The sequence below is a fragment of the Bos grunniens genome, chromosome 24, assembly GCF_055505025.1.
Source record: "Bos grunniens cultivar Pamir isolate PY7600 chromosome 24, Bosgru_T2T1.0, whole genome shotgun sequence".
In the NCBI taxonomy this organism is placed as follows: domain Eukaryota; kingdom Metazoa; phylum Chordata; class Mammalia; order Artiodactyla; family Bovidae; genus Bos; species Bos grunniens.
This window is the reverse complement of record NC_141188.1, coordinates 3,815,663-3,840,147: the sequence shown is the minus strand read 5'-3', so window position 1 is coordinate 3,840,147 and position 24,485 is coordinate 3,815,663. Positions and strand designations below refer to the sequence as shown.

Sequence of the window (24,485 nt, the reverse complement as noted above, 5' to 3'; positions counted from 1 at the left end):
CAGCATCACGATTCACAATCCCAACAGGTGGGAACAACCCAAATGTCCACCAACCAATGAATGGATAAGTAAAACATGCCATTTTCCTACAGTGGAATATTATTCAGTAATAAAAAGGGATGACGTACTGACACGTGCTACAACACGGATGAGCCTTGAAAACATTGTCAGTGAAAGACGTGAGACACACACACACACACGTGTTGTATGATTACATACATAAGACATGTCCAGAATAGACAAATCCATAGGGACTGAAAGCACATTATGGTGGCCTGGGGCTGGGGGGTGGGGGTGGGGGATGGCTAGAGTGATTAACTGGAATAGATTTATGACTAAAGGCACAAAAATGCTTCCTACTCAATACTGTGGACTCCAGAGGAAAAGAATTACGACTCTCAATGGGATGAGACTTCAAATCCAAGGCCCCTTTTCTAGATTTGTCTGGAAAACATAAGAAGAATTTTTGATAATATGAGTATATGAAAAATCTAGGATTTTTAAAAGTTAAGACGCTATATGAGAAAAAAGAAAACCTATGTCCACACTAAAACTTGTCTGTGAGTTTTTGTTTTTAGTGGTTGTTATTTATAGTAGCCAAAAACGTGGAAACAACCCAACTGTCCATCAATGGATGAATGGGTACACAAAATGTGAAATATCCATACAAAAGATATTATTTGACCTTAAAAACAATGACACAGGCTCCAATATGGACGACCATTGAAAATGTCATACTACCTGAAAGGAGCCAGAGAGAAAAGACCACGTATTAAATGGTTACATTCAGACAGAGTGTCCAGAGTACAGAAATCTAGAAGCAGCGATCACTTTACGGCTAGAGGCCAGGAGGCTGAGGGGATGTGACATCTGAAGAGTACAATTCTTTTCTGAGGTGATGAACAGGTTCTAAAATCAACTGCTGTGAGAGTCCCATGCATCTACGACTAAACTAAAAAAATCACTGAATTGTACAGATTATACAGGTGAATTGTACGGCATGTGCATCACATCTCAATAGAGATATTTTAGAAAGCGTAAATGCTTAGTTTGCAGGCAGTTTAAATGAAACACCAGCATCACTGAAAGGAATTCAGCACTGCACGTCTGAGGCGCTTGTGGGCCCTATTATCTTGGATTAGGAAATGATCCTTGTACTACTTACTTTTAAAGCCACCGTCTCTGGAAGACCATTTAGTAGCATAATTACGATTGCAGTGTTCTGTAAATAAGCCACGCGAAGAAAGGAGCTCAGGACTTTATTTCATCACTGACTTTCAGAAGTCAGAGCAACATAAATCTTCACGAGTGTCACAGTAAAACTGTCTATCGAGGCCTGTTATGTAACTGGACATTCTAACATCTATTTTCGGAATGCAAATATCCTGCTGTTTATTTCTGTAAGTCACTGCTCTATCAGCAGGTTAAGTAGAATAAGAAGGATGCCGACACAGGAAGGGCATGGGGTGGGGGGAGAGGGAAGTGGGTCTTAGTGGAGCTCTTTTACTGAAAGAGTTTGATGGTTGGGTGACTCGAAAGTTTAATTAAAATGCACTTAAAGCTAATTCACAGAAGGACATTCATTTAGCTCAAACGGATATTCTACATTACTGGAAACAGAATAAGGTAATGGAAAATTCTGACTTTCTTCATCTGAAGGTGAATTCACGTCCTTTAGTTTTGTAGAACGAAAACCTCTCCTACCTACTGTCCTGGAACTTGTTGCTCTGAGCCTGCACGTGGGTATTCAACTGCTTCCTTGATGCAGACAGGACGACAAGCAGAAGGCTAGTCCTGGAAGATGCGTCTTCGCTCAAAGGACAAACACGCTGATGTACCAGGTTCCAACTATTTTTCTGAATGTAAGCCTCACCTCTCCCTCCTCTGTTTCCTCCTTCCACACAAAATGGGCATAATGACACCACGTAGTTCCTGGATTATCCTGAACACGAAATAGTCCATATGTGTCGTGACTGTAACAGAATCTGACCCTCAGCTAGTACGGTCACTGCATGACTTCATCACTACTGATTTTACTATATGCATTTTCTGTTTTTTTCCCCCACATTTTAGTAAAGGTGGAAATAAAATCTTTGTAAGTAAAAATCAGGCTTTAATGTACCTGTTAATGCAATAAGATTGAGAAACAAAAGGAAGAGAGATTTCACAGACAACTCGGATTGCGCCTGTGTTCTGGTTCCCTTGCTCAAAAGGAACGCACTTGTTTTGCAAAATGGAATTGCCACTTGCCTCTGCGGTGCTTTTCTTCCTAGCTGAGTTCCGTATGCACGATCACCCAGGCGGATCCCCAAAACAGAGAACCTGCTCAGACTCGCTCCAGGAATCAGAGGAACAGTCAGGCCGAAGCTGGTTTCCACCCGATCAAGAGCAAGATGAGTCACCTGAACTTGGTTAAGAAACCAAGTGCTCTCAAGAACTTGATGCACACAGATGGCGGATGCCGATCACCAAGACCACCGGGATCAGTTCCTCGCTCCATCTAGGGCGTGTGCTTGACAGTCTCTGCAAATGCACATTCAGGTATTTCCAGCAAAAGTAAGGGCCCCTGCAGGGTCTGAAGTTCACTACCAAGGTCAGCTTGGATGCCTCCCCCTGACCAGACTGCACCCAAGCCGACCCTGGGGTGAAGCGCCACTGACTTGCTGGCTGTGCCAGTGCCCGGGGGCCCGGGAGGTGCGGGCACAGGCGGGCTGGTCTTCATTCCCACAAGGTGTGCATTGCAGGGTGGAGGGGAGCCAGCCAGGGAAAGAGAATGAACCCAGGGGTGTGGGTGCACACCAGTTCGAGGGGCACACGATGAGTAGCTGGAAGAGGGGGTCCGCAGCAAGGGCGGAGGGTGGGGGGAGTGGCAGGTGCAGGTTGGGGGGACAGGGGCTGGGGGCCAGGCCCCGGGTGTGCTGGCAAGGACACTCTGCAGACTGAGTCTGAAAGAGGCATTATCTCACCAACACACTCAAAAACATTTTATTTTTAAATTCTGAGATGCTGTTTTTTTGTGATTTAGTGCAGCTAGGAGAAGGTCAAGAGTGAACACACACATCTGTGAATAGCCCGGGCTGCAGCCACCCTCACTCTCCAAGGGGAATTAGAGTAATTAACAACTTGCCTTATTTATTCACTCACGACTTACATTTGGTTACATATGATGTGTGCAACAGCATAATTTAGGATGCAGTAAATAAGAGACTTTGTTTTTCAAGTATCAAAAGTCACGGAAACAATAATGAAGTTTATCTACACTTCTGTGTAACCACATGAAAATTAAATTAACGTGCATATCAAATCTCAATTAGGACTATCGTGTGTTAGACTTGTCTGAGTGCAGAGCTCGGGCTGAGCCTGAGAAGATGTTCACACAGCTGCCGATGGGTATTTTGCAGTTTGGAGGCTGGTGGACGAAAAAATGTCCCCCACCCTCACACACACACACACACACACACACACACACACACACAAAGATAAATTTTCATTAATGTATTCCGGTCTCTAAAATCTCTCAAATTTAAGCTTTAAAGTCACATTGCTTTAGTCATGAGTGAAAAGGACAGGAAGCATCACTTTGAAATCTGGATTTTTAGGTTTTGTTTCATTTAAAACATTGTAAGAGTGTTTGATTAATTTTTTAAAAAGCTTTTCCTTAATAACAAAGCAAGTGCAGAGTTTTTCATATGACACACTTTTCACTGTCAGAGTTGGAAATAAACTTGTCCTCAAAGATAAAATAACACGGTGGCCTTTCTGAAATTACCTGGCAGGTCGTCAGAAACAGCAGCTCGGGAGCTGCCTGTGGGCAACCCAAGTGGCGAGCCCTAAAGAGACTGGGGATTAAAACCATGTACCACCCAGGCCCGCTCTCCAGCCGGTCCACCCGGACCCCCTAAAGGAGGTGCTCAGTACACTCCCCATTCCTGGGAAATCTAACTCTTCCACCCTCTTCATGCTTGAATTCAAGTCACTAACAATTCATGAAATCTTATCTGCAGTGCCATGCTTGCAACTACGTTCTCAATCCAATGCAAACCCCAAACCAAACCCGAACACGATTTTCAGGTCAAGTGTATCCATCTTGAGCTCAAATACTTCCCCAACTTAAAAGAAAACAAACGATTCACTGATGTCAGCATTGCCTCAGCTTGTTCTGCGCTGCGTGTCTGATGACGGGCCAATGTCTCTGGCCTCCTCGCCCCCTCCCGTCAGTTCTCAGAAATGATTCAGTGTCACAGACGCAGGAACACAGGAGTCAGGGGCCAGGACAGGGAGGGAAGGAACGCGGAAGGAATGCCTGTGAGACCAGCTGTAAACAAGACGGTCAACAGGTGCGTCATAGGTCACTGGGCTCCAGACCCTGTGTGATCAGCTGCTGGGGGCCCAAGAACTTGACTGAGAAGAGAAGGCTCATGGCAGGCTGGGGGGTTGGGGCTGAACGGCGGGCTGCTCTGCTGTAGTTTCATCCAGAGGACAGGTTTATTGTCACGTTGTTTATAGTTAATGACGGGTGTTCAATGTGTCACTTTTCTTAATAGTTTTCCAGTTTCTTTTCCATTTAGGCGTGTGTGTGTCTGTGTGTGTGTGTGTGTGTGTTGAGGGCAGGGCAAGGTGGAGGAGGTGCAATACAGAATCTATGATCCATCTCAGAAATGTCTGACAAAGTGTCACTTCTACTGAACGACTCTTGTGGCCCAAAGTCAGCTCTTTGCAAATTTGTTCGTGGTTTCTGATAAAAACTAAGTTTGCTCAACCCTAATAAGCCCTATGGTAGGGTGACAGGACACAAAAGATGTGCACTGCAGGGGACTCCACGCCCCTGGTGTTTCAAGCCCTAAACCCTCAGCTGGGGGCCTCAGGTCCCCTCAGGGCCCTTGCTTAGCAGGTGAGCAGAGAAGGTCCGTCTAGTCAAGGCTATGGTTTTTCCAGTGGTCATGTATGGATGTGAGAGTTGGGCTATAAACAAAGCTGAGCGCAGAAGAATTGATGCTTTTGAACTGTGGTGTTGGAGAAGACTCTTGAGAGTCCCTTGGACTGCAAGGAGATCCAACCAGTTTATCCTAAAAGAGATCAGTCCTAGGTGTTCATTGGAAGGACTGACGCTGAAGCTGAAACTCCAATCCTTTGGCCACCTCATGCGAAGAGCTGACTCATTAGAAAAGCCCTTGATTCTGGGAAAGATTGAGGGCAGGAGGAGAAGGGGACGACAGAGGATGAGAGGGGCCCCGGGCAGGGGTCCCCGAGGCCATCCTGGGAGGCGGAGCTGGCCTGGGGCCGAGCGAGGGTGGAGTGCAGCCAGGTGGGGTCATGAATCAGGGCTGCTAAGCTGCCTCCTTCGGGTTTATGCTCCCCGGGGCACCACCTCGTCACTGCCTCATTATTTTTATGAGGGCTGTTGAGGGGGCGGTTTGCTTGCTAATGACACCCGTGTCTCACTCCTCACTCAGGTCTGTTTGTGAGGCCCATGGCTGCTCGACTGACAAAGGTGTACATGTTCTGAGCTTTTCAGAGGCAACAAAATGCTCCCTCACAGTCCTTACAAATCAGAATCAAGCATAGGCTTGTGCTCGGCACCCAAGCAGATTGTGACAACAGACTGTCTTCAATCCCCTTGGAGAGCAGGTGGGTGCTGACCCCGCACGTCTGGGGCCCGGCTGTTAAGTGAGAGCTCAGGAAGTCTCGGCAAGGCTGTGCTCTCCTGCTGCTGAGAAGGGCTGCCTCTCAAACGTGACGCTCACCACCCTCCTCGGGGACACCGCTGTCCCTCGGGGCCCAGAGGACAGCTGGGAGCCTACACCCCCTTCAGAGGCGGCCCTGGGTCCTTCAGTGCTGATTTCACAAGCTTAGCCTGGACCAGGTCTTTCATTTTACACTCCTGTGGTCCCTCCTCAAGTCAGATACAGATCCCATGCTCATTTCTCCACGACTTGAATCAGAGACTATTGATCACTTACAGATTTTGGAAGGCCTCCTTGAAAGGGCGCGTTTTCTACATGATTTTATTTCTCTTTTCAAGAGCTCACTGAAGTTCTAGCACCAAGCAAGTCAGGCGGTCAGGCTTCTACAGGAAGTGCAGGAAACGCAGAAGCAGTTAGACTCATGGATGCTGTTTGCCATGTGTGACTCCCAGTCCTGCAGCAGGCGGCCCCCTTGGGCGGGAACGGGGAACCCTCACGGCCGAGGTCCGCGGCTGGAGCTCACGGCGCTGACCTCTGCAGCTGTTGGTACTTATGAGGGTGTGTTTTCAGAGGACTTTACCTTCTGAACTCCATATTCACTGCTGTACGAAATCGTATGACTTTGAGAGAGGCCCTGGTGTTTGTCATTGACAAGAAGGAGCTGATGTGAGTCTGCCAGGTTCTGGGGACGCTGGAACTAAGGGTAGGTGTGTCAAGCACAGTGGGACCACACTGCCCCTTGAGACATGCGGATCTTAAAATCTAAGTCCTTTCAACATCAGTAACATTAAAGATTTGGTTCTTGGGTTGTACCAACCACATTTCATGTGCTTCTCAGCCTGCGTGTCACGTGACTGCCCGCCGGGTGGCTGGGGTGCAGGGCAGCAGCTCCTGCAGGTCTGCACAGCGAGGAACCAACGCGAGCAGCTACTGGACAGCGCGCTGTCTGCCCACCGGGAGGTGGTTTGTGAAGTGAAGTGTTGGTCGCTCAGTCATGTCTGACTCTTTGCAACCCCATGGACTGTAGCCCGCCAGGCTCCTCTCTCCATGGGATTCTCCAGGCAGGAATACTGGAGTGGGTAGCCACTCTCTTCTCCAGGGGATCCTTCCAATCCAGAGATTGAACCTGGGTCTCCCGCATTGCTGGCAGACTCTTAACCATGTGAGCCACCAGGAAAGCCTGGAAGGTGGTTTAATGCTCCACCGTTGAGGTGAAGGGGGATTCTTGATGGGTGCAAGTGTGTGTGTGACACAGATGGGCATACCAATGGAGACAGAGGGAGACAGACAGACAGACGAAGGACTCTGGGACTGTTGAAGACAGATTCGAGTGCAACTGTGCCCGCATCTCACAGTCTAAGGCTTTACTAGACGCTGACCAGGTGTTTCCACATATCTGAGTATCAGACTAGACTGGTGAATGTCTTCAGGGAAATACTTTCTATTTTTCTGCCCTCTAAATTTTAAAACATCTCTTATTTAGCTTAGTAACTACTTGAGATTTCCAAAAATAATTATTCAATTCTCACCTAAGACAATAGAATTACCCGAATACGGGTCTGACAGTCGCCAACACAGAGCAATGACTCCCTGCTCAAAGGCACGGCAGCCCTGTCATGTGGGTCTGGGCGACCCGACCAGATAGAAGACAGTCTTAGCAAACCCGCTTCCTGTGCTGTGCAGTAGTCATGGCGACGGTGGTCGGTTCAGGAGGAACCACAGGAGGAAGCCTGACGTGGGGATAAAGCACCCTGGCTTTGGGGTTTAAAGGCCCCACTTGTGCTGTCTTCGGGGCAGGCGGCGGGGAGGATATCCTGCCCTGGGGATGGGACCCTCAGGTGAACAGTGTCGGTCTGGAGCTGGCAGTGTGTGCGGGAGGAGCACTGGATCCCCCCAAGAGCAGCACCGGGAGGGGCAAGGACACACACATCCTCGAGCGGAGCCTCAGGGCTCTTAGTTTCCGTGTGGGTGGAGAAAGGACGGCAGGGACCCAGCAGCAAGTGACAGCTTCAAGTAGAAAGCTTCTTCCTCTGGAGGCCGGGGTGGCAAGTACGGGGCCTCCTGCATCAGAGAGACCACTGACGGCACCCCACACTTGGGGCAAGATGATGCTGGATCACGGTTCTGTAGAGGAATACACTGAGGCACAAACCCCCGGGGGCAGAAGCCCGTCCCACAGCGCGGATGTCAGCCGGTTTGCAGGAAAGGTATTTTCCTGGCAAATCTACATTTTCATCTCCGCGGTGGGGAGGGCTGAGCTGCTTGGTGCTCCTGAATGTATTTGCAAACTCCACCTCTCACTTCTCAGAGTGGTGCTGGCACAGCATCCCAGGGGCTCATCAGACAGTGGGGTTTGGTGATTAAATACCGAATGGCTTCCCCAGGGCTATGATTATCCCTGGAGGGGCGGCCAGCATGCTCTGGGCTTGGAGGAACAGCTCAAAGAGCTAATCAGTTTAACTGGAAACACAAAACAGACTAACCAGTTACTCCCTGCTGTAAAATTCCGACAGGCATCTGAATTCCGCAATTGCTCTCGACCTTGTTTCTCAGCATGGTATCTTTTTTCTTAAGTTGATTAAATGGAAAAATCCAGAAACATGGCTGGGCACCTTTGGGGAACTTTTGTGTGCCAGATACCACTGCCAGGAATAGTAAGAAGGTCCCACAGGTGAAGAGCAGGCTTTCAAAATTATTATTGTTAGATTTTCCAGAGTTGGAATGGATCAACAATTGATTTCATCATTTTGGAAAATGTGTGGGAATGCCAGATAAAGTGCTCTTTATTTCTCACATTTCCTGGTTATAATGCTTCTAACTGGGCCTCCCTGGTGGCTCAGGGGTAAAGAATCCACCTGCCAACTCAGGAGACTCAGGTTTGATCCCTGGGTTGGGAAGATCCCCTGGAGGAGGAAATGGCAACCCACTGCAGTATTCTTGCCTGGGAAATCCCATGAACAGAGGAACCTGGCAGGCTGCATTCCATGGGGTCACAAGAGCTGGACACGACTTAGCAACTGAAGAACAACAATGCTTGTAAACTAGAGAACAGCCTCACTAGCTTCATATGAGAAAAAGACCTAATGAGATCTTAGAGCTCCTTCTTCAAGTTGATCCCCACGTGCACTGGGGTTAATTCCAAAAAGAAAGTTAAACAAAGCTTAAGACCCACGGGGGAGAGACTGCCTGCGGTCAGAGCAACCCTGGATGGGATGGCAGAGCAGCCTCAGGGACTAGCCCGGACCTGAGCACCAGTGGGCTCTGCAGAGGGTCAAGCGGGCTGGCTCTGATTGCGCCCGTTCCCCAGGGCCCAGAGGGGCCCCGGGCTGCCCGGCCCAGCCTTCCCAAGGGGTAGACGGTGCTATTTTTAGCTTGAGGAACTGGTTTTTCCTCCTGGAGTCTCTGCAGGCAGGGCCGCTGAGAACTGTGTGTCCCCGGGGACAGGTCACCGGCTGAGTACTTCCCCAGTTCTGCCAAACGACCTTGTAAATACGCTCCGCCCGAGAAAGAGCCGATGAGTTAGCGAAGGGGGCTTTCTGGAAACCAAGTCCCGCAGGACATGCAGGAAAACAAGGACCCCAAGGTGAGTAGGTGGCCTTCCTGCCTGAAGGCCTCTGGTCCCCCTGGAGGACGGGTCTCCCCCCGCCAGCCTCACTCTGCTCCTGATGGGCCAGGAGGGTGCTCACAGCCACCTCGCTGCTGGAGGGGAGCCTGCCACACGCGGACACGTGAGGCTGGAACAGGGAGAGAAAGGCCGGAGCCCCTTCCCTCATGAGCTCCTCCCTGCATCCTGGTGCAGCTTCATCAGGAGAGAGGAGCCAGTGAGCCAAGAGTGGGGTGCCACGGGGAGGAGCCTGGGGGCAGAGGTTGCGTGCTCCTGGCAGGGAGCCCCCGGGGGTGGCGGTGGGTGCCTGGTATGGGACGGGGTCGCCACACGGAGCCCCTGCCTCCCGTGCCCAGCACAGGCCTGCAGGCCACGAAGGCAGCCTGCGGGGGCCTGTGGACGTGGGGCCGATGGTGGAGGCGACGCGGTGGGGAGAGGGGGCGGCAAAGAAGCCAGAGCTGGGAGGATGCATGGGCTGACTCTCCTTGCAGCCCCCTGCCTGCTAACGGGTCAACAACTGCTCCCAGGACAAGCTCTCATCGGTCCATTGTCTTGTAAGTGAAAAGAAAGCCTCCCAGAATGACTGCAGAAACATGCAGGATGGTAAACAGCAGGGCATGAGCACGTGTAATCTTTTCTGTTCTAAGCTGAAATGCTAAGTAACAGCACAGACCACTCCCTAAAAGGCTTCAGACATTTTCTATCAAGTTACAAAAAATTAAAAGAAGAGTCATGTACAGATGTGAGAGCTGGACCATAAAGAAAGCTGAGCACCAAAGAATTGATGTTTTCGAACTGTGGTGTCGGAGAAGACTCTTAGAGTCCCTTGGACAGCAAGGAGATCCAACCAGTCCATTCTAAAGGAAATCAGTCCTGAATACTCACTGGAAGGAATGATGTTAAAGCTCCCAACATTTTGGCCACCTGATGCAAAGAGCCAACTCGTTGGAAAAGACCCCGATGCTGGGAAAGAGTGAAGGCAGGAGGAGAAGGGGACGACAGAGGATGAAATGGTTGGATGGCATCACCGACTCAATGGGCATGAGTTTGAGTAAGCTCTGGGAGATGGTGAAGGACAGGGAAGACTGGTGTGCTGCAGTCTGTGGGGTCGCAAAGAGTCCAACCTGACTTAGCGACTGAACAACAGCAAAGAAGAGGACTGTTCCATGTAACAGCGTCCCATAGAAGCCATTGGTCTAAAACGACTGAATTTTTTTTTTTTTAATTATCAGAATGTTAAAATTTAGCTTTCAGATAACAAAAGCCTAAGTATGGGCTCTCCTGTTGGTCAGAAATCTGACTTTGGTAAAAATTAAACCAATGAGAAGGATGTTTTGGTGTTTTACAATGTCCAACAACAGGAAAGAAACTGCAAGCCACAGAGGCTTTTAGAAGCAGACTTGCAAATCAGTTGCTCTGAGCCTCAAAATACCAGGTGTTAACAGGATGGGGCTCTCTTGAGAAGAGCTGCTTTTCCACTTTCACTCTCAGCGGGGCCTCTGTGCTCCTGGGGCAGACACCGCCCAGACCCATCTTCACAGTAACTGAACATTCAGAGTCACCACATCTTCACAGGGAGAGCATCAGTAAGGCAGTTCTCGCGCGAGTTACACGAAATACCAGGAGTCCCCAGTCGGTATCCACTCCGACCGTTTACACACTGAGAACACGGGTCCTGCTTTCAGCAGGGAGGGGAGAATCCCAAACCAACAACACTGTAGAAACATAAACCCCTTCTAGTTGCCTTGGGCCTGAAATCATTAGAAAGAAACACCATGACATTGTTTTAGATAAAGCAATGTTTTCTCTCAAGTGTTTGAAACACTTTATAAAATATGAACAAAAATAGTTATGTAATCACATATTTACATGCATGCTGCTGCTACTGCTGCTAAGTCGCTTCAGTCGTGTCCGACTCTGTGCGACCCCAGAGACGGCATGGCATGGAAGCAAATTATGGAAAATTACCCACTCGGCTGATACAGAAATGTTTGAGTCCAAATATAGATCTGAGAAGCAACCATGGCAGAAAGTTCATTATTCTTAAGTGAAACCTGACTACACACCCTTGGCAAAGAGGGGTGGGGGTTGCAGCATGACGTAACTTAATCCAGTGGACGTTTATGAAGCGCTTCTGTGCGCATGCGGGTCCATCCTCAGCATCATGACGTTCTGTGAACTGTCCCTAGTCTTGAGTTAAAGGACCAAAGACATGGGAGAATTAACCTTTCCCTCCTACAAAGGAGGGGGAAGCACACACACATCAGGACTATTTCCTTATAATCTGAAATGGTTCCTCGGTGGATAGAGGTGCCCTGGTAATGGGTCATCGGTTTGAGGGGCTCAGTCACTCTGGGGACCCAGAGGTCATCCCTAGAGGCTCCTCACCACACAGGGAAACCAATGCCTGTGGAATGAGGTGGAGAATGGGAAATCTGAGCCTAAAAATCCACAGAGGATTCATTCTGAGTCGCTGGAGGGATTCCAACGGTTTTTACTTGCATTTTTTCCTGTTTGTTCTCCTGCATCTTCCAAACACCCTAAACAACAGTGTGGAAAGGGACGTGGGGGCAGGTGCCCCCGGACGACCAGCCACAGTGAGACCGCAGCGGGCCTGGCGTCCTGGCCCAGGAATTCGGGTCCTGGTCTGTGTGCAGGACTAGCATTCTCAGACCTAGAAGTTTCCAGGGAAGGAAGGTAACAAGCCAGTGGCTTTAGGGGAAAACCCTGGCGGCCACAGGGCGTATGAGCACCTGAAGGATTGGGAGTGGCTCACTCCTTACCTTATTGCCCTTCTCGGCACCGAAGTCCCGCTTCCCTGCATGGTTCCCCATCCTGAGCCTCGAGTCTTCAGATGCTGAAAGAAAAGAGAGGCCGTTAGCCTTGGAACTGGTACTTTCAGAGTTTCCAACATGGTTTTTCAATCAGAACAACAATCCCGTTCCGAATGCGACATCTGTTTCTGAAGAGAGAAAACGAAAGCCCCCAAACTCAAGGGGCACCTGAAGTCTCCGAGGGAGCATCGCTGTCTTCCAATCCCTGGCAAAAATCCAGACCCAGATTCTGTGCAGGGACAACGCACGGTTCAGCGAGTTTCCTTGTCCAGGAAGATCTCTAGCGCGCTCACAGACCGTGCACAAGTCCAGACCAACAGAATCACACTTCACGCCCGGTGACGTAAGGAGACGGACAGACGTGGGGAGGAGCTGCGGACGCTCCACAGACACCCATAGGACGCTTGCGGCTTTGAGAATCCCGCGAGCCCGGAAACAGCAGACCCGACCAAGGGCCACTTATCAGACAAGCACCCCAAGGATCTGCAGAATTTGCAGGAAGATACTGCTGCTGCTGTCGCTTCAGTCGTGTCCGACTCTGTGAGACCCCATAGACGGCAGCCCACCAAGCTCCGCTGTCCCTGGGATTCTCCAGGCAAGAACACTGGAGTGGGTTGCCATTTCCTTCTCCAATGCATGAAAGTGAAAAGTGAAAGTGAAGTCGCTCAGTCATGTCCGACTCTTCGCGACCCCATGGACTGCAGCCCACCAGGCTCCTCCGTCCATGGGATTTTCCAGGCAAGAGTACTGGAGTGGGGTGCCATTGACAAAACTGGAACGGCTTCAGTGCAGAAACCAAGGGGTTTCCAATGCCCATGGATAAAGATTTGCCCAAGCAAATTCTAGAGGACATGTACATAATTTCAAGAAGCAAGCTGCAAATGCAAGAGTTTGGGTCCCGTTAATGTGCACCTTAAAAACAGAAGTTTCATAAACATTCTTGAAAAACATCTGCTTTTCTTTTCCAGGTACTTGCAACCTCAAATGAAGCAGCACAAAAATACAGCACAGGAAGAGCTGGCAGGCAGCTGAGTTTTCTCTGAAAGGATACCTGGACCAGAAAGTCTTGGCTCTATCTGACAGGGGTCTCTGCAAACCTGTGTACAGGGGCTCTGTGAGAGGGCTGCCAGGACACGCAGGTGAGCAAGGAAGGCCGATGGAGACAGTCATGAAGCCTAGCAGCAAAACCTGGGTCATCCTTTCCTTGATTTCCTGTGCTTGTTTGGTACCCAGACAGGGGCATCTCCACTAGCCCCTGATCCAAGCCTTGCAAAGCCCCCTTTGTTCAGGACCCCCACAGCTGTCTGCCCCCCATGTACTTCTCTTCACCACTACAGACCACCTAAAATGGAGCCACCACAGATTCCAAACCAAAAGCACCTAACACATATATTGTAAAAATTTCAGATAAAATAAATCATATCTTCTCCAAGTCTGGTGGGTTTCTGCTTATTGTTCCTGAGAATGCTTTATAAGCAGCAAGAGACTTGAAAGGTTGTTAGCTGCTATGGTTGGTTTTGCTTCTAAGGTCCTGAGTTAACCAAAAACCAAAATGAAATAAGTATACAAAAAACCCTGGAGAGTGTAGCTTTCCTATATCCCCCTAGCTGGCCAGTGGTAAAATTAGGACTCAAATTAGATACCTGAATGAGCTTCGATGCTCGCTCAGGCAGTTCTTGGTATCAAACTCCAATGATATTTCTTTGTCTGGTTCTTGAATTTTCCTTTAGAAAATGTGGAGGTTAAAATACATCAAAGTACAGAAAGGAGAGGGAATCTTAGGTTTTCTACAAATAATGACTTCTTCATTTAGAAATCTGATTGATGGGGGCTTGGTTGAATCATCTAGGATCTCAAAGACATTGAGTTTCAACCTTGAAACCCAACAGTCCACATTCAGAGGCGACACGATTCATCAAATCAACATCAACCAGAAACAACATGAAATGAAGGTCACAGCTTTGGAACATGAAAAGAACGCACACAGACCTCACCCACCAATCCCTGTGCTGCAAAAGCAAACACTTGCCTTGAAACTTGGAAGATAAAGTTGTATTAAAAAAAAAAAAAAGCGCATGTGCCTCATTTGTATTTTCTTGCCCAGACTTTTGCAGCAAATGTACTGTTTTTCTCCCCCAGAAAGGTACTCAACTGAAGAATTCAGCAAAACTCATTCCACACAGGTCCCTCATCCTGCTCGCATCCCTGGACCTGCAGGAACCACGAGGACCACTTGGTCCTGGCTCAGGTGACCAGTGTTGACCATTGCAAAGTTCAATCATCATGTTGCTTTGTTCAGTCGCTAAGTTGTGTCTGACTCTTTGGGACCCCATGGACTGCAGCCCACCAGGCTTCCCTGTCCCTCACCATCTCAAACTTTTGAGCAGGCGTTTGCTCAAACTCATGTCCATTGTGTCAGTGATGCCATCCAACCATCCCATCCTCTGTCACCCTCATTGTGTGATGATTCAAAGAACACGTGAGGACTAGCTTCCAGCTGAACAAGGAACAGTGCTCCTTGAAAAGCAACAAAATGAACTGTCCTCTAAACATGGGGAGGGTTTCTAAAATATTTCATACACCCAATGAAAGGCAAGTTTCGTTCCTGCAAAGACACTCTTTAGAGAAGCGTGTCAGTGTCAGTATCTGAACTTCCCCAAAGCCTCCCGCATCACTGGGTGTCTCCTTGGTGACTGTGAAGGCTGTTGGATGCTTTTCCCCAGGTTGACTGGTGAGAAAGGGGGCAGCAGCGTCTGACAGTGTCGCCTCCTGTGTATGGGGAGCAGTCGGTGGTCGCCGGGGTCAGCACAGACAGCCAAGTCCCTGCAGAGTGGAAACCCTTCCTGTCTTCATATTTTTTAGGTGGAACCCAGGGCAGATCTTTCAAGATCTGAATTTCAGATTAAGTGCTGAACTTCAAATGACGTAGATCCAAGTGGGGACAGCCTGCTCTGGTAAATCAAAGCCAGGGCTCTAGTGGCGATAAAAACACTGCTGACTTAGAGGAACCACACGAATGCGTCACGTATAAAGACATACGCGTGGAAATGTGCTTTAAATGTGTGTGTTTACCTGGTGGCTACAGTTAAGAGCACTGTAATGGAGACAGGCGGACCTCGCTTTATTGAGCTTTGCTTTATTGCTCTTTGTGGCTGCTGCATTTTTTATAAATTGAAGGTTTGTGGAAACTCTGCATTGTCAGATGATGGTTGGCATTTTTTTAGCAATGAAGTATTTTTAAATTTAAAAAATGATGCTTTTAAAAAATAAATAAAATGGATGTTTTTAAAAATGCAAGTTGACCTTTGCAGATAATTTCAGTATTCTATTGTCCACCTTCCCAATTCACTTACATGGATCACCCCCAAAAAGCCACTATGGGGGTCGTCTCACTGGGGAAATGGGGTCTGAGGCACACACGGTAGTTTGCTTGCTGAGATGGGCACAAGCAGGAAGGAGGGGACTCGCCTTTGCCTCCTTGGGGCCCGAACTGCAGTTGGAGCGCAGGACTGTGTGTTCTGTGTGCAGGATGACGGTCTGAACCCCAGGAGTAGAGCTGGGGTCATTCTGAACTTCCAGCTCTTCGTGCTGCCACGCAGGGTCGTGAGTATCGATAACCAGCATGGTACATGTAATACACAAAATACCATGCATCGAACATCTGCGCATCCATTTCTCTGTTTAACAAATAACAGCTGGTGTATTTGATGGGAGATGGATAAGTTAGGAGGCTGACATTAACAGATACTCACTGCCACATACAAAGTAGACAGAGGGCAAGGGCCTGTTGTATAGCACGGATAACTTTATTCAATACATATCTTTTGGCTACATCATGCAGCTTGTGGGATCTTTGTTCCCCGACCAGGTGTGGCGCCTGGGCCTCAATAGTGAAAGTGCAGAGGCTGCCAGGGAGTGCCCTCAAAATTCTGTAATAACCTACAAGAAAAAAGAATCTGAAAAGGAATCTGTCTATATCTATATATCTGAATCATTGTGCTGTATACCTGAAACTAAAACATTGTAAACAACTATACTTCAATTATATCTAACTATATCTAAATTGTTATATATTTGCAACTATTCAATTTCTACAAATATAAAAGTGATAAAATATAAATATAAAAACTTTTTCAATTACATACAAATAGTTATTTCCAAAATAAAGAAAGAACAGAGTTGTATTTGAAACTAATCACAGGCAAAATAGTTAACTTCTTCTCCAGTTGGCAGCCTGGACTTTGGGGTTCCCCGCCCTGGCGCAGAGAACCGCCCACTGGCATCCATGTTCTCCCCTGGCAGCACCTCCTCCGGCCTCTGTCTTTCCCTCGCCTCCTCAGTCACCTCCCCTGCAGCTTTAGGCAAATCCTGACTCCCTGTCCCCTCCTTCCAGAACACAAACCTCAGGATTTAACCTAACAGGATACTGAGCGACGTGTCAGTATCGGGGGGCGGGGGGAAGCATTGCCTGTGGACACAGAGGAGCTGTTTTTGGACCAAACGCTCTGAAGCACAGCTGATCCAAGCATGAGACGCCCGCACTGCCCCTTGCTGACGGGAAGCTTCCTCCAGGCCGTGTGTTCTGACCAGAGCTTCATCACCCCTTGGAGCATAACTTTAGGTTGTCCTTGGGAGGACTGTCTGCGAAATACATTAATCAGTACTTTTAAAACTCAAGACTACTGGGCACAGAATAGAAAGAAACAAACATTCCAGGTCAGACTTCTGAGTGTGTACAGACTTCTCCCTCAGTCTCAGATGAACAGAAAGAGCATTTATGCATCATTTCCAATAGGCAGATTCTAGCCTTAAATGCACAATTCACACTGACAGGAAAAGCCATGTGACCATTCTTAGCTCAGGGTCCCTTATCAGCGGGGCCATCGGGACGTGAGGCGTGCGGCGCAGCCCTGACGGCGGCTTGTGGACCTGACTCCAGGTGACTGGGCCCCACCTGCTGGGGACAGAAGGAGGCGGGCTTACGGAGGCACCCCACAGGTGGTCTCCGTAACGCGCTGCAAAGAGCCATCTGCAGGCGGAAGAGCTGGACGTGTGAGGTCATCTCTATTCCATTCCATTTCTGCAATTAATCAAACAGAGAGAAAGAGGAAAATTCATGCAGAATGCCCTTGGAACTGAGGCCGGAAGCATCACTGGGTTATTAGGAAGCTTTTTGTGAAATAATATGAAAGGAACACGGTGGGAGGGGAAGAGGAGGGTCAGTGCTGGGAGCAGGGCGGACTCCAGGTGACAGCGGCTGCCCGTACTCCTTAGGTGCAAATTCAGGCCCACGTGAGATTTCTAAGCAGCCACTGGGATGACTGAGAATTTCCATAATGTTTTCATGACCATGAATGCTTGTGTCGTTGTGGTGGGAGTGGTGGCATGACTCCCCAGGGTGGGTGTTGACCGGTTGAGAAAACATCTTCCAGCCATCTAGCTGTCTACGATCACATACCTTCTGCAGAGCACTTGACATGGGCTCTCGCACGTGTGGATATCCACGCTGAAACTCTGAGGTCAGGGGAGAGAAAGGGGTGAGAAGCTCAGGAACCCAGAAGCGACGCTCCTGCTCGGTCCTAACCCTGACCTTCTCCATCACAGGCAGCCCCGCACGGGACACGGTCCAGACCAGACTGGGGGGTGATGGGGCGGGGTGGCAAGAAGAGAGAAGCAGGGGAGACTGAAACTCGGGGGAGGCTGCAGAACACCCAAAGGCTGAGCTGGTTGTTTCTAAAGTAACTCTGAGTGCATTTTCACAGGTGATGGGATTGTCATGAGATCATCGTCTCCATAGTTTCACTGAGGGAGAGACGAGGCCTCAGTCCAAAGTGTTCATCCATTTCTAGACTGCTCATCAACATGATAAAGAGAAGCCTTTGCCCTAATAAGTCACCTTGAGAAAACGGCTGAATTACACACCAGTTCGCGGTCCTCATGAACGCCTGTACGTGGATCCTCAAGCTTAATGAGGAAAATGACAGCATCTTTCTAATTTCCTGCCTAATATCTTGCAACAACAGCTGGTGAAAAGTATGTGCGAAGAATTATTTGGGTTTTAATTCCACGCCCGCCAATTCCTATTTACTGCAGAACTTAGAAATTTGGTTCTCTGAGCTCCCGATTTCTCATCTGTCAAAGCAGATCATAATACCTGCAGTGCATCCGTAGAGGATTCAATAAGGTAACAGACTCCAATTCCCTGGGCCCCTGACAGTCCATTGACAACATAACCACCCCTCCCCCTCCCTTAGAGAATGGCTTGTATGTTACATAAGATGGCGACAGCAGAATGAGACAAATAAGGAGTTAATTATGACCCCGAAGGGCCAATCATCCGCAGATATTTTAACTGCCAAAGTTCAACTTCCTTGTAATAAAGATGTTCAATGAATACATTGCCTCATAATCAGGAGACAGCCAAAGGCCATTTGTCTTTCTCAGCTGACTTGGGTGCAATTTTTCACGTACACTAGCTCAGAGTATTCACAGCTTTTCTCTGTCCTGTTTGCACTCGCATACGTGTGAATACTGACGGTATAAGCAACAGTAGGATGTCGTCTGCAGGGAGGGGCTGCAAAGGACCCAGAGGCTGAGGTCGCCTGGGATCACAGACGTGGGTCAGGTGTGAAACCGCAGAAGCACTGAATCCACAGTCAGGGTTTTAACATCTACCCACTGGAATCCGCATACAGCCGTCCCAGCCGGGAGAGGATTAACATGGGCTTTGGCAGCAGGATTAAAACCCCACCAGGGGGCTAACTTCTGCTCTCTCTGCTTTTCAACATCATTAAAGCAACGTTTTCAAAATTCCACATACTTTGGTATTAACCCTTAATGGAGTCCTAGCATTTTTGCTGTTGCTATTCGGTTGCTCAGTTGTGTCTGACTCTCTGTGACCACGTGGACTGTAGCACGCCAGGCTTCTCTGTCCTCCACTATCTCCCGGAGTTTGCTCAAATTCATGTCCACTGAGTCAATGATGCCATCCAACCATCTCATCCTGTGTCGCCCCCTTCTCCTCCTTACTTTCAATCTTTCCCAGCATCAGGGTCTTTCCCAGTGAGTTGGCTCTTCGCATCAGATGGCCAAAGTATCAGAGCCTCAGCTCCTTATTAGGCTTTCAGGCTTATGTAAAGTGATAACTTTACTGCTCTCACTACTGTCACACTGTGTGCCTAACCTCTGAGCTGATCCAGATGACTTGCAGCCCCTAGTTCCTGTGAACTACACGCTGAAGGGGCTTCGAGGTGCCCAAGGGGCACTGCATTTCCTTTCTGGGAGCCGCTGATGCGAGGCGGGGTGAACGCGCTGCAGAGCTGAAGGTGGGCCTTCTGCCTCCCACACCCCCTGCACCCGCCTGGCACCCCACAGGCGGCAGCTGCTGGCTTGCTCCCAGCCGCCCTTCTGTGCTGGGCACAGCCTGTCTTGGGGTGTGGACCTTGACAGACCACACAGATCCCAACCCCCTAAGAGGTGGGCGGAGGCTGCAAAGAGTCTGAACAACAGACAGTAGGCCTGCTCCTTTGACCTTTAAAGGAAAACCCAGAGAGCAAGTGTGAAAGAGCACGGAGCTCACATAGAAAATCAAAGGGCCTAACAGAGAAGAGTGAGATGAACTGAGGACTTCTACCCCGCTGGGGTCTGTCCTCCTCCTGCCCTCCCACCCGCATCCCTCTGCTTCCTCCCTCCACCAGGACTCCAGGGCTCATGCCTGCTTTCTGCAGACAATCATTTTTATTTCCCAGGTCAAAAACATTCCTGTAATACCTTGTGCTCAGAACACAGTAAACAGTTACCACCATCACCAGAACAACCATCCCAAGTAAACCCCCACACACTCCTGTGAACGAGACAAAACGAAAACCCATTTTAGGATGGGAACCGGGGCGGGATGCCCAGGAACGCATGATGCTGAACTCTGAGACCCTCGGGCTCCCCCCAAACTCCCTCACACCCTCAAGCTTCCAGCATGAGACCACCTGTGGTCTCGCATAGGAAGTGTCAGAAGAAACCAGCTTCTAGATTTGACGGGATGGGACACTTTGTGCTGGGTTATCACATAATATCCACAACTACTGATCACAGTCCCAGAGATGGTAAAGAATCTGCCTGCAATGCAGAAGACCCAGGTTCAATCCCTGGGTCGGGAAGATCCCCTGGAGAAGGAAGTGGCAAACCACTCCAGCATTCTTGCCTGGGAAATCCCATGGACAGAGGAGCCTGGTGGGCTACAGTCTATGGTGTTGCAAGGAGTTGGCCATGACTGAGCAACTAACTCTCTATCTTCTCCAGGCTTATGAGATTTACACCAGGGACGAACAATGCCTGAAAGTTCTCAAAAACCATTAAAAAAAAAAGGAATCACAGAACCACAAAAGGGCAGAGCTGTGGAGTCTGACTGTGGTTCCTTTTGCCTGGTCCCGGGTTATCAGTTGACTCTGCAGGAAAGTCATCACCAGAACAGGACGCAGGTGATGTCCTGGAGTCCCCGGCTCCAGGTGCTACCATAACATCACCTTTCTCAGTGACAACAAAGCATTTCCCTGAAGGAAAAAAGCAGCAAACCAAACAGTAATTCATTAATGCTTAAGTTAGGATGACTTTTAGAAAGCCTTGTAAATATATTCACACGTATATGATTAGCCAACATGTTTAGCTTTTCATAGTTCTCACAGGGAGACAATACTTTGGCCACATGATGTGAAGAGCCAACTTGTTGGAAAAGACCCTGATGCTGGGAAAGACTGAGGGCAGAAGAAGGGGGCGACCGAAGATGACATGGTTGGATGGCATCATTGACTCAATGGACATGAGTCTGAGCAAGCTCCAGGAGTTGGTGAAGGACAGGGAAGCCTGGCGTGCTGTAGTCCATGGGGTCACAAAGAGTCGGACACGACTTGGTGACTGAACAACAACAATGGGAAGACAGGAAATTCTGTGTGAAAACAGCCCCGCCCAGGAAGCTGGGCTGCTGGGTCCCCGGCCCGCCAGGCTCACAGTCACAGGCTCTCTGATGGGTGGGAAGTGGACTCAGACACATCAGGACACACACCTCCCGCAGCAGGTGGGGCGTCCACAAACAGCCCCGTCCTGTGGCATGCAGGCCGGGCCCCGCTGACCCCCCTGCCCATGCTGTGCTCAGGCGGCCCACCTGGAGGCCAGCAGGTGGGGCTTCCAGAGAAACAGTCCCAGAGCTCAAGTCCCTGGGGTACCCCTTCTCGTAGGCTCTCTGCCACTTGCTCTGAGGCTTTGGTCCTGGAGTGCACATGTTTACTCCAGGAGGGTTGTGAAATGACCAGTTAATATTTTACTAGCCAAGTGCAGTGGGGGTCACATGTGTGCTGCTCTCCCAGGTACCGGTGTGCCCATAACCAGGACATGGGCACTGGAGACAGAGGAAACATGGACTTCATGGGCCTCACACAAGGTCAGAGCCAGCGGTCAAAGGGCAGGAGGCGTGTCGAACTCGTGTATTTAATCTACCTCCAGAACAACTCACATGTTCCCTGGCGTCAAACGTGACGGCTCCTAATAACTGCATGGGGAAGGAACTTGTGTATTTAATCCACCTCCAGAACAACTCATGTTCTCTGGCGTCAGACGTGATGGCTCCTGATAACTGTGCGTGGGGAAGGAACATGTTGCTCAGGCCCAGGTTGGCGTGAGGTCTGCAGTCAAGAGACCTACAGCCCGAGTCCTCATCTTCCTGAAAACAGAGGACACGTGAATCCTGACTGCCGATCTCACCGCTCCAGCTTCAGACCAGCAGCCCCACGGTGCTTCCAGGGAGAGGGTCAGTCTCCCACCTGGCACCTTCTTCCCAGGTGAGCTTCCAGATGCTGAGTGGGGAAAAGAAGGCAGGTGTGATCATCACCCCATCACAGCCCCACAGGCACAGGGCTCAGAGCTGATGTCAGGGCTCCGTGTGGTCACTGGGGCGTGCGGGACTGCAGAGGGTGAGGGACATGAGCCGGCGGCTGGTACAGATAAAGCAAAGGGAGGAAGTCATCCCAGGAGATCAGGACTCAGCAGACAGGGCTCGACCAAGGCAGGAGGCCCAGAGGGTGGCCAGTGTGATGGTGCTGCCCGCATGCCGGGTGGAAGGGACCTCTCCAGACGTCCATCCTCCCAACCTGCTCCCATCCAGGCGGAGGTGGGTGCTGTTTCAACACTCCTCCTTTCACAGACGATGAGACTCACGAGGTTTGGAAAGTCCTGGTGACACAGGTTCACAGTCACAGGTTCAAGGCTGACCCGGTGACTAGGGCAGGGCGCTGAATTTCTGCAGGAAAAGGACCCTCGATGCGCGCAGTCTCGGGTTTATTATGGATCAGAGCTGCCCGGGGGTTAGAGGCGCAGCTTTTTTTTCATTTCATGTTTTAATGTACGTTCTGACAGCTCAAAACTCATTAACAGCAACCTGGGTGGAGCCTTGACCATTGTTCCCCACGACGTCACTCCCCGCTGCAGAGAGCAGTGAACGGTGGAGCATTAGAGGAATATATCCTACAAGTGAATCTTTTTTTAAAATTATTTATTTTCGGTTGCACTGGGCCTTTGTCGCTGAGTGTGGGCTTGCTCTAGTTTTGGTGAGGGGGGCCTGCTCTTCACTGCAGAGCTCGGGCTTCTCGGTGCAGCGGCCTCTCTGGCTGCAGAGCATGTGCTCAGGGCTCGAGAGCTTGGCTCAGCAGCTGTGGCGCCGGGCATGGTTGCCCCGCTGCATGTGGGATCTTCCCGGACGAGGGAAGATGTGTCTCCCGCACTGGCAGGCAGATTCTCAGTCACTGAGCTACCAGGGAAGCCCACAAGTGAATCTTTTTTTAAAAATTCTGTTATTGGAAAATTGTATTGACTTATGTAAATGAATAAATAACAAGTATCTACAGAGCACAACAGACGTGACGAATATGAGGCTGCCAATAAGCTTGTCGTTTGAACCTGAAATTTTCAACTGGCTCTGCCTGCTTTTTAGTTTCCAAGTGTCATCTTTAAGGCCTAAAAGGATCAGTATCCTTTCAGAGTGTGTGTGTGTGTGTGTGTGTGCTCAGTCGTGTCCGACTCTTTACGGTCCTATGGACTGTGGCCCACCAGGCTCCTCTGTCCATGGGATTTTCCAGGCAAGAACACTGGAGTGGGTTGCCATTTCTTTTAAGAAGGATGTTTTATCACCACAAGGTGGAGGCCTTATGGTTTTATTTCTCCATCACGATTACGATTATTCAGAAGCCTTTTATAGAAAATAAATGAAAACTGAAAACATCTTGGCAGAGAGCACTTACAATACTGTGTTTATCCGACCAACTGTGGCCACGCCGACACTGTGCTAGAGGGTCTTAATCACTCACACTCCCCACAAAGCATGGGTTTTGATGCCGAGAGGGGGTAAAAAGGGGGTAACGTCCAAAGACAGTTCAGGACCCACCTAAAGGCTCAGGAGGGTGACTGAAGTGGGGTGTGCGGGGCAGGCAGCCCGAGTCCAGTCCCCTCCGCCACCAGCAGCGGGCAGCCCTGGACAGGTCACCTGCTCTGCTGTCCTGGGGAAGCGAGGGGGCGGGGTGGGGGGCGGGGGTTGCACTGACTTCCGCTGGGGTGGCACCACACGTCTGGCCGGTAACCCCGGGAGCTTTGAAAACTGAGCCTTTCCAGACACGGTTTGAGCGAAGCTGCTGCACCATGTCGGTCACGCAGACCCGAAGCTGGGGGCCGGGTCCAAACGAGACAAGACAAGCTCTGTCACCTGAGTGTCTCCTGGCCGCCAGTCACCTTTCCAAAGGGCTAACTGTGAACCGCACTCTAATGGGAGTGGCGACTTAAGGCTGGACTAGAAACCGCTGAACCCAGGGCAGTCCACACTGCATCTGGTGCAGTGCCTGACCTTTCAGTTACTGGTTTCCAGCCTGGTTACCAGCCCGGTTACCTGGTTACCAGCCTGGTTAGCTGTGCAGACAGGCTACACACATGGGGTCTCAACAGGCAACCAGGCCTACGCAGTGCAGAGACCTCAGCCTGGTGGTCTCTCTCTCACGGAGCCCACGGCACCCATTTGGGTCCGGGTTCACCTGCTGTGAGGGGTGAATGACACCCCCCCGTCTCCTTCCTCTCTGTGTTTTCACACCTGTCTCCCAGGTTCTGCATCACGCACCCCGGAACGTCTGTAATTAGTCATGAAACCCACATGAGCTGCCTGCAGAAAACTCCATAATAGGCAGGCTAAGCTGAGAAACGGATGGTGAAGCAGCGGGGTTTGGGACCGTCACCCGTCAGAGCTCCGACAGATCACAGACCTCACAGTCACCGAGGGCGGCTCCAGGCAGAAAAAGCCAGGAACACACGTGGCATTGAGTCCAGGGTACATTTGTC

At 49.9% G+C, this 24,485-nt stretch overlaps 1 protein-coding gene and 1 long non-coding RNA gene across 7 annotated transcripts in view; one reads left to right on the top strand and one right to left on the bottom strand.

The window, feature by feature from the left end:
- Window positions 1–24,485, bottom strand: part of MBP (myelin basic protein) — a 106,012-nt gene that overhangs the window by 68,187 nt on the left and 13,340 nt on the right. For both annotated transcript variants that reach the window (XM_086372545.1, XM_086372547.1), the window contains exon 2: window positions 12,072–12,145. In XM_086372545.1, the coding sequence (XP_086228671.1) occupies window positions 12,072–12,145 (74 nt within the window). The remainder of the gene's footprint in view (window positions 1–12,071; window positions 12,146–24,485) is intronic.
- On the top strand, window positions 1,453–14,196 carry LOC147345836 (uncharacterized). 5 transcript variants are annotated; one of them, XR_015153676.1, is made up of 5 exons: window positions 1,453–1,862; window positions 2,274–2,541; window positions 5,454–5,628; window positions 9,129–9,267; window positions 13,091–13,554. It is a non-coding gene; the product is annotated as an uncharacterized LOC147345836 (long non-coding RNA). The 5 variants fall into 5 exon arrangements; XR_015153679.1 differs by lacking the exons at window positions 1,453–1,862; window positions 5,454–5,628 and having other exon boundaries at window positions 2,329–2,541; XR_015153677.1 differs by lacking the exons at window positions 1,453–1,862; window positions 2,274–2,541; window positions 5,454–5,628 and adding an exon at window positions 13,972–14,196 and having other exon boundaries at window positions 8,871–9,267; window positions 13,091–13,261.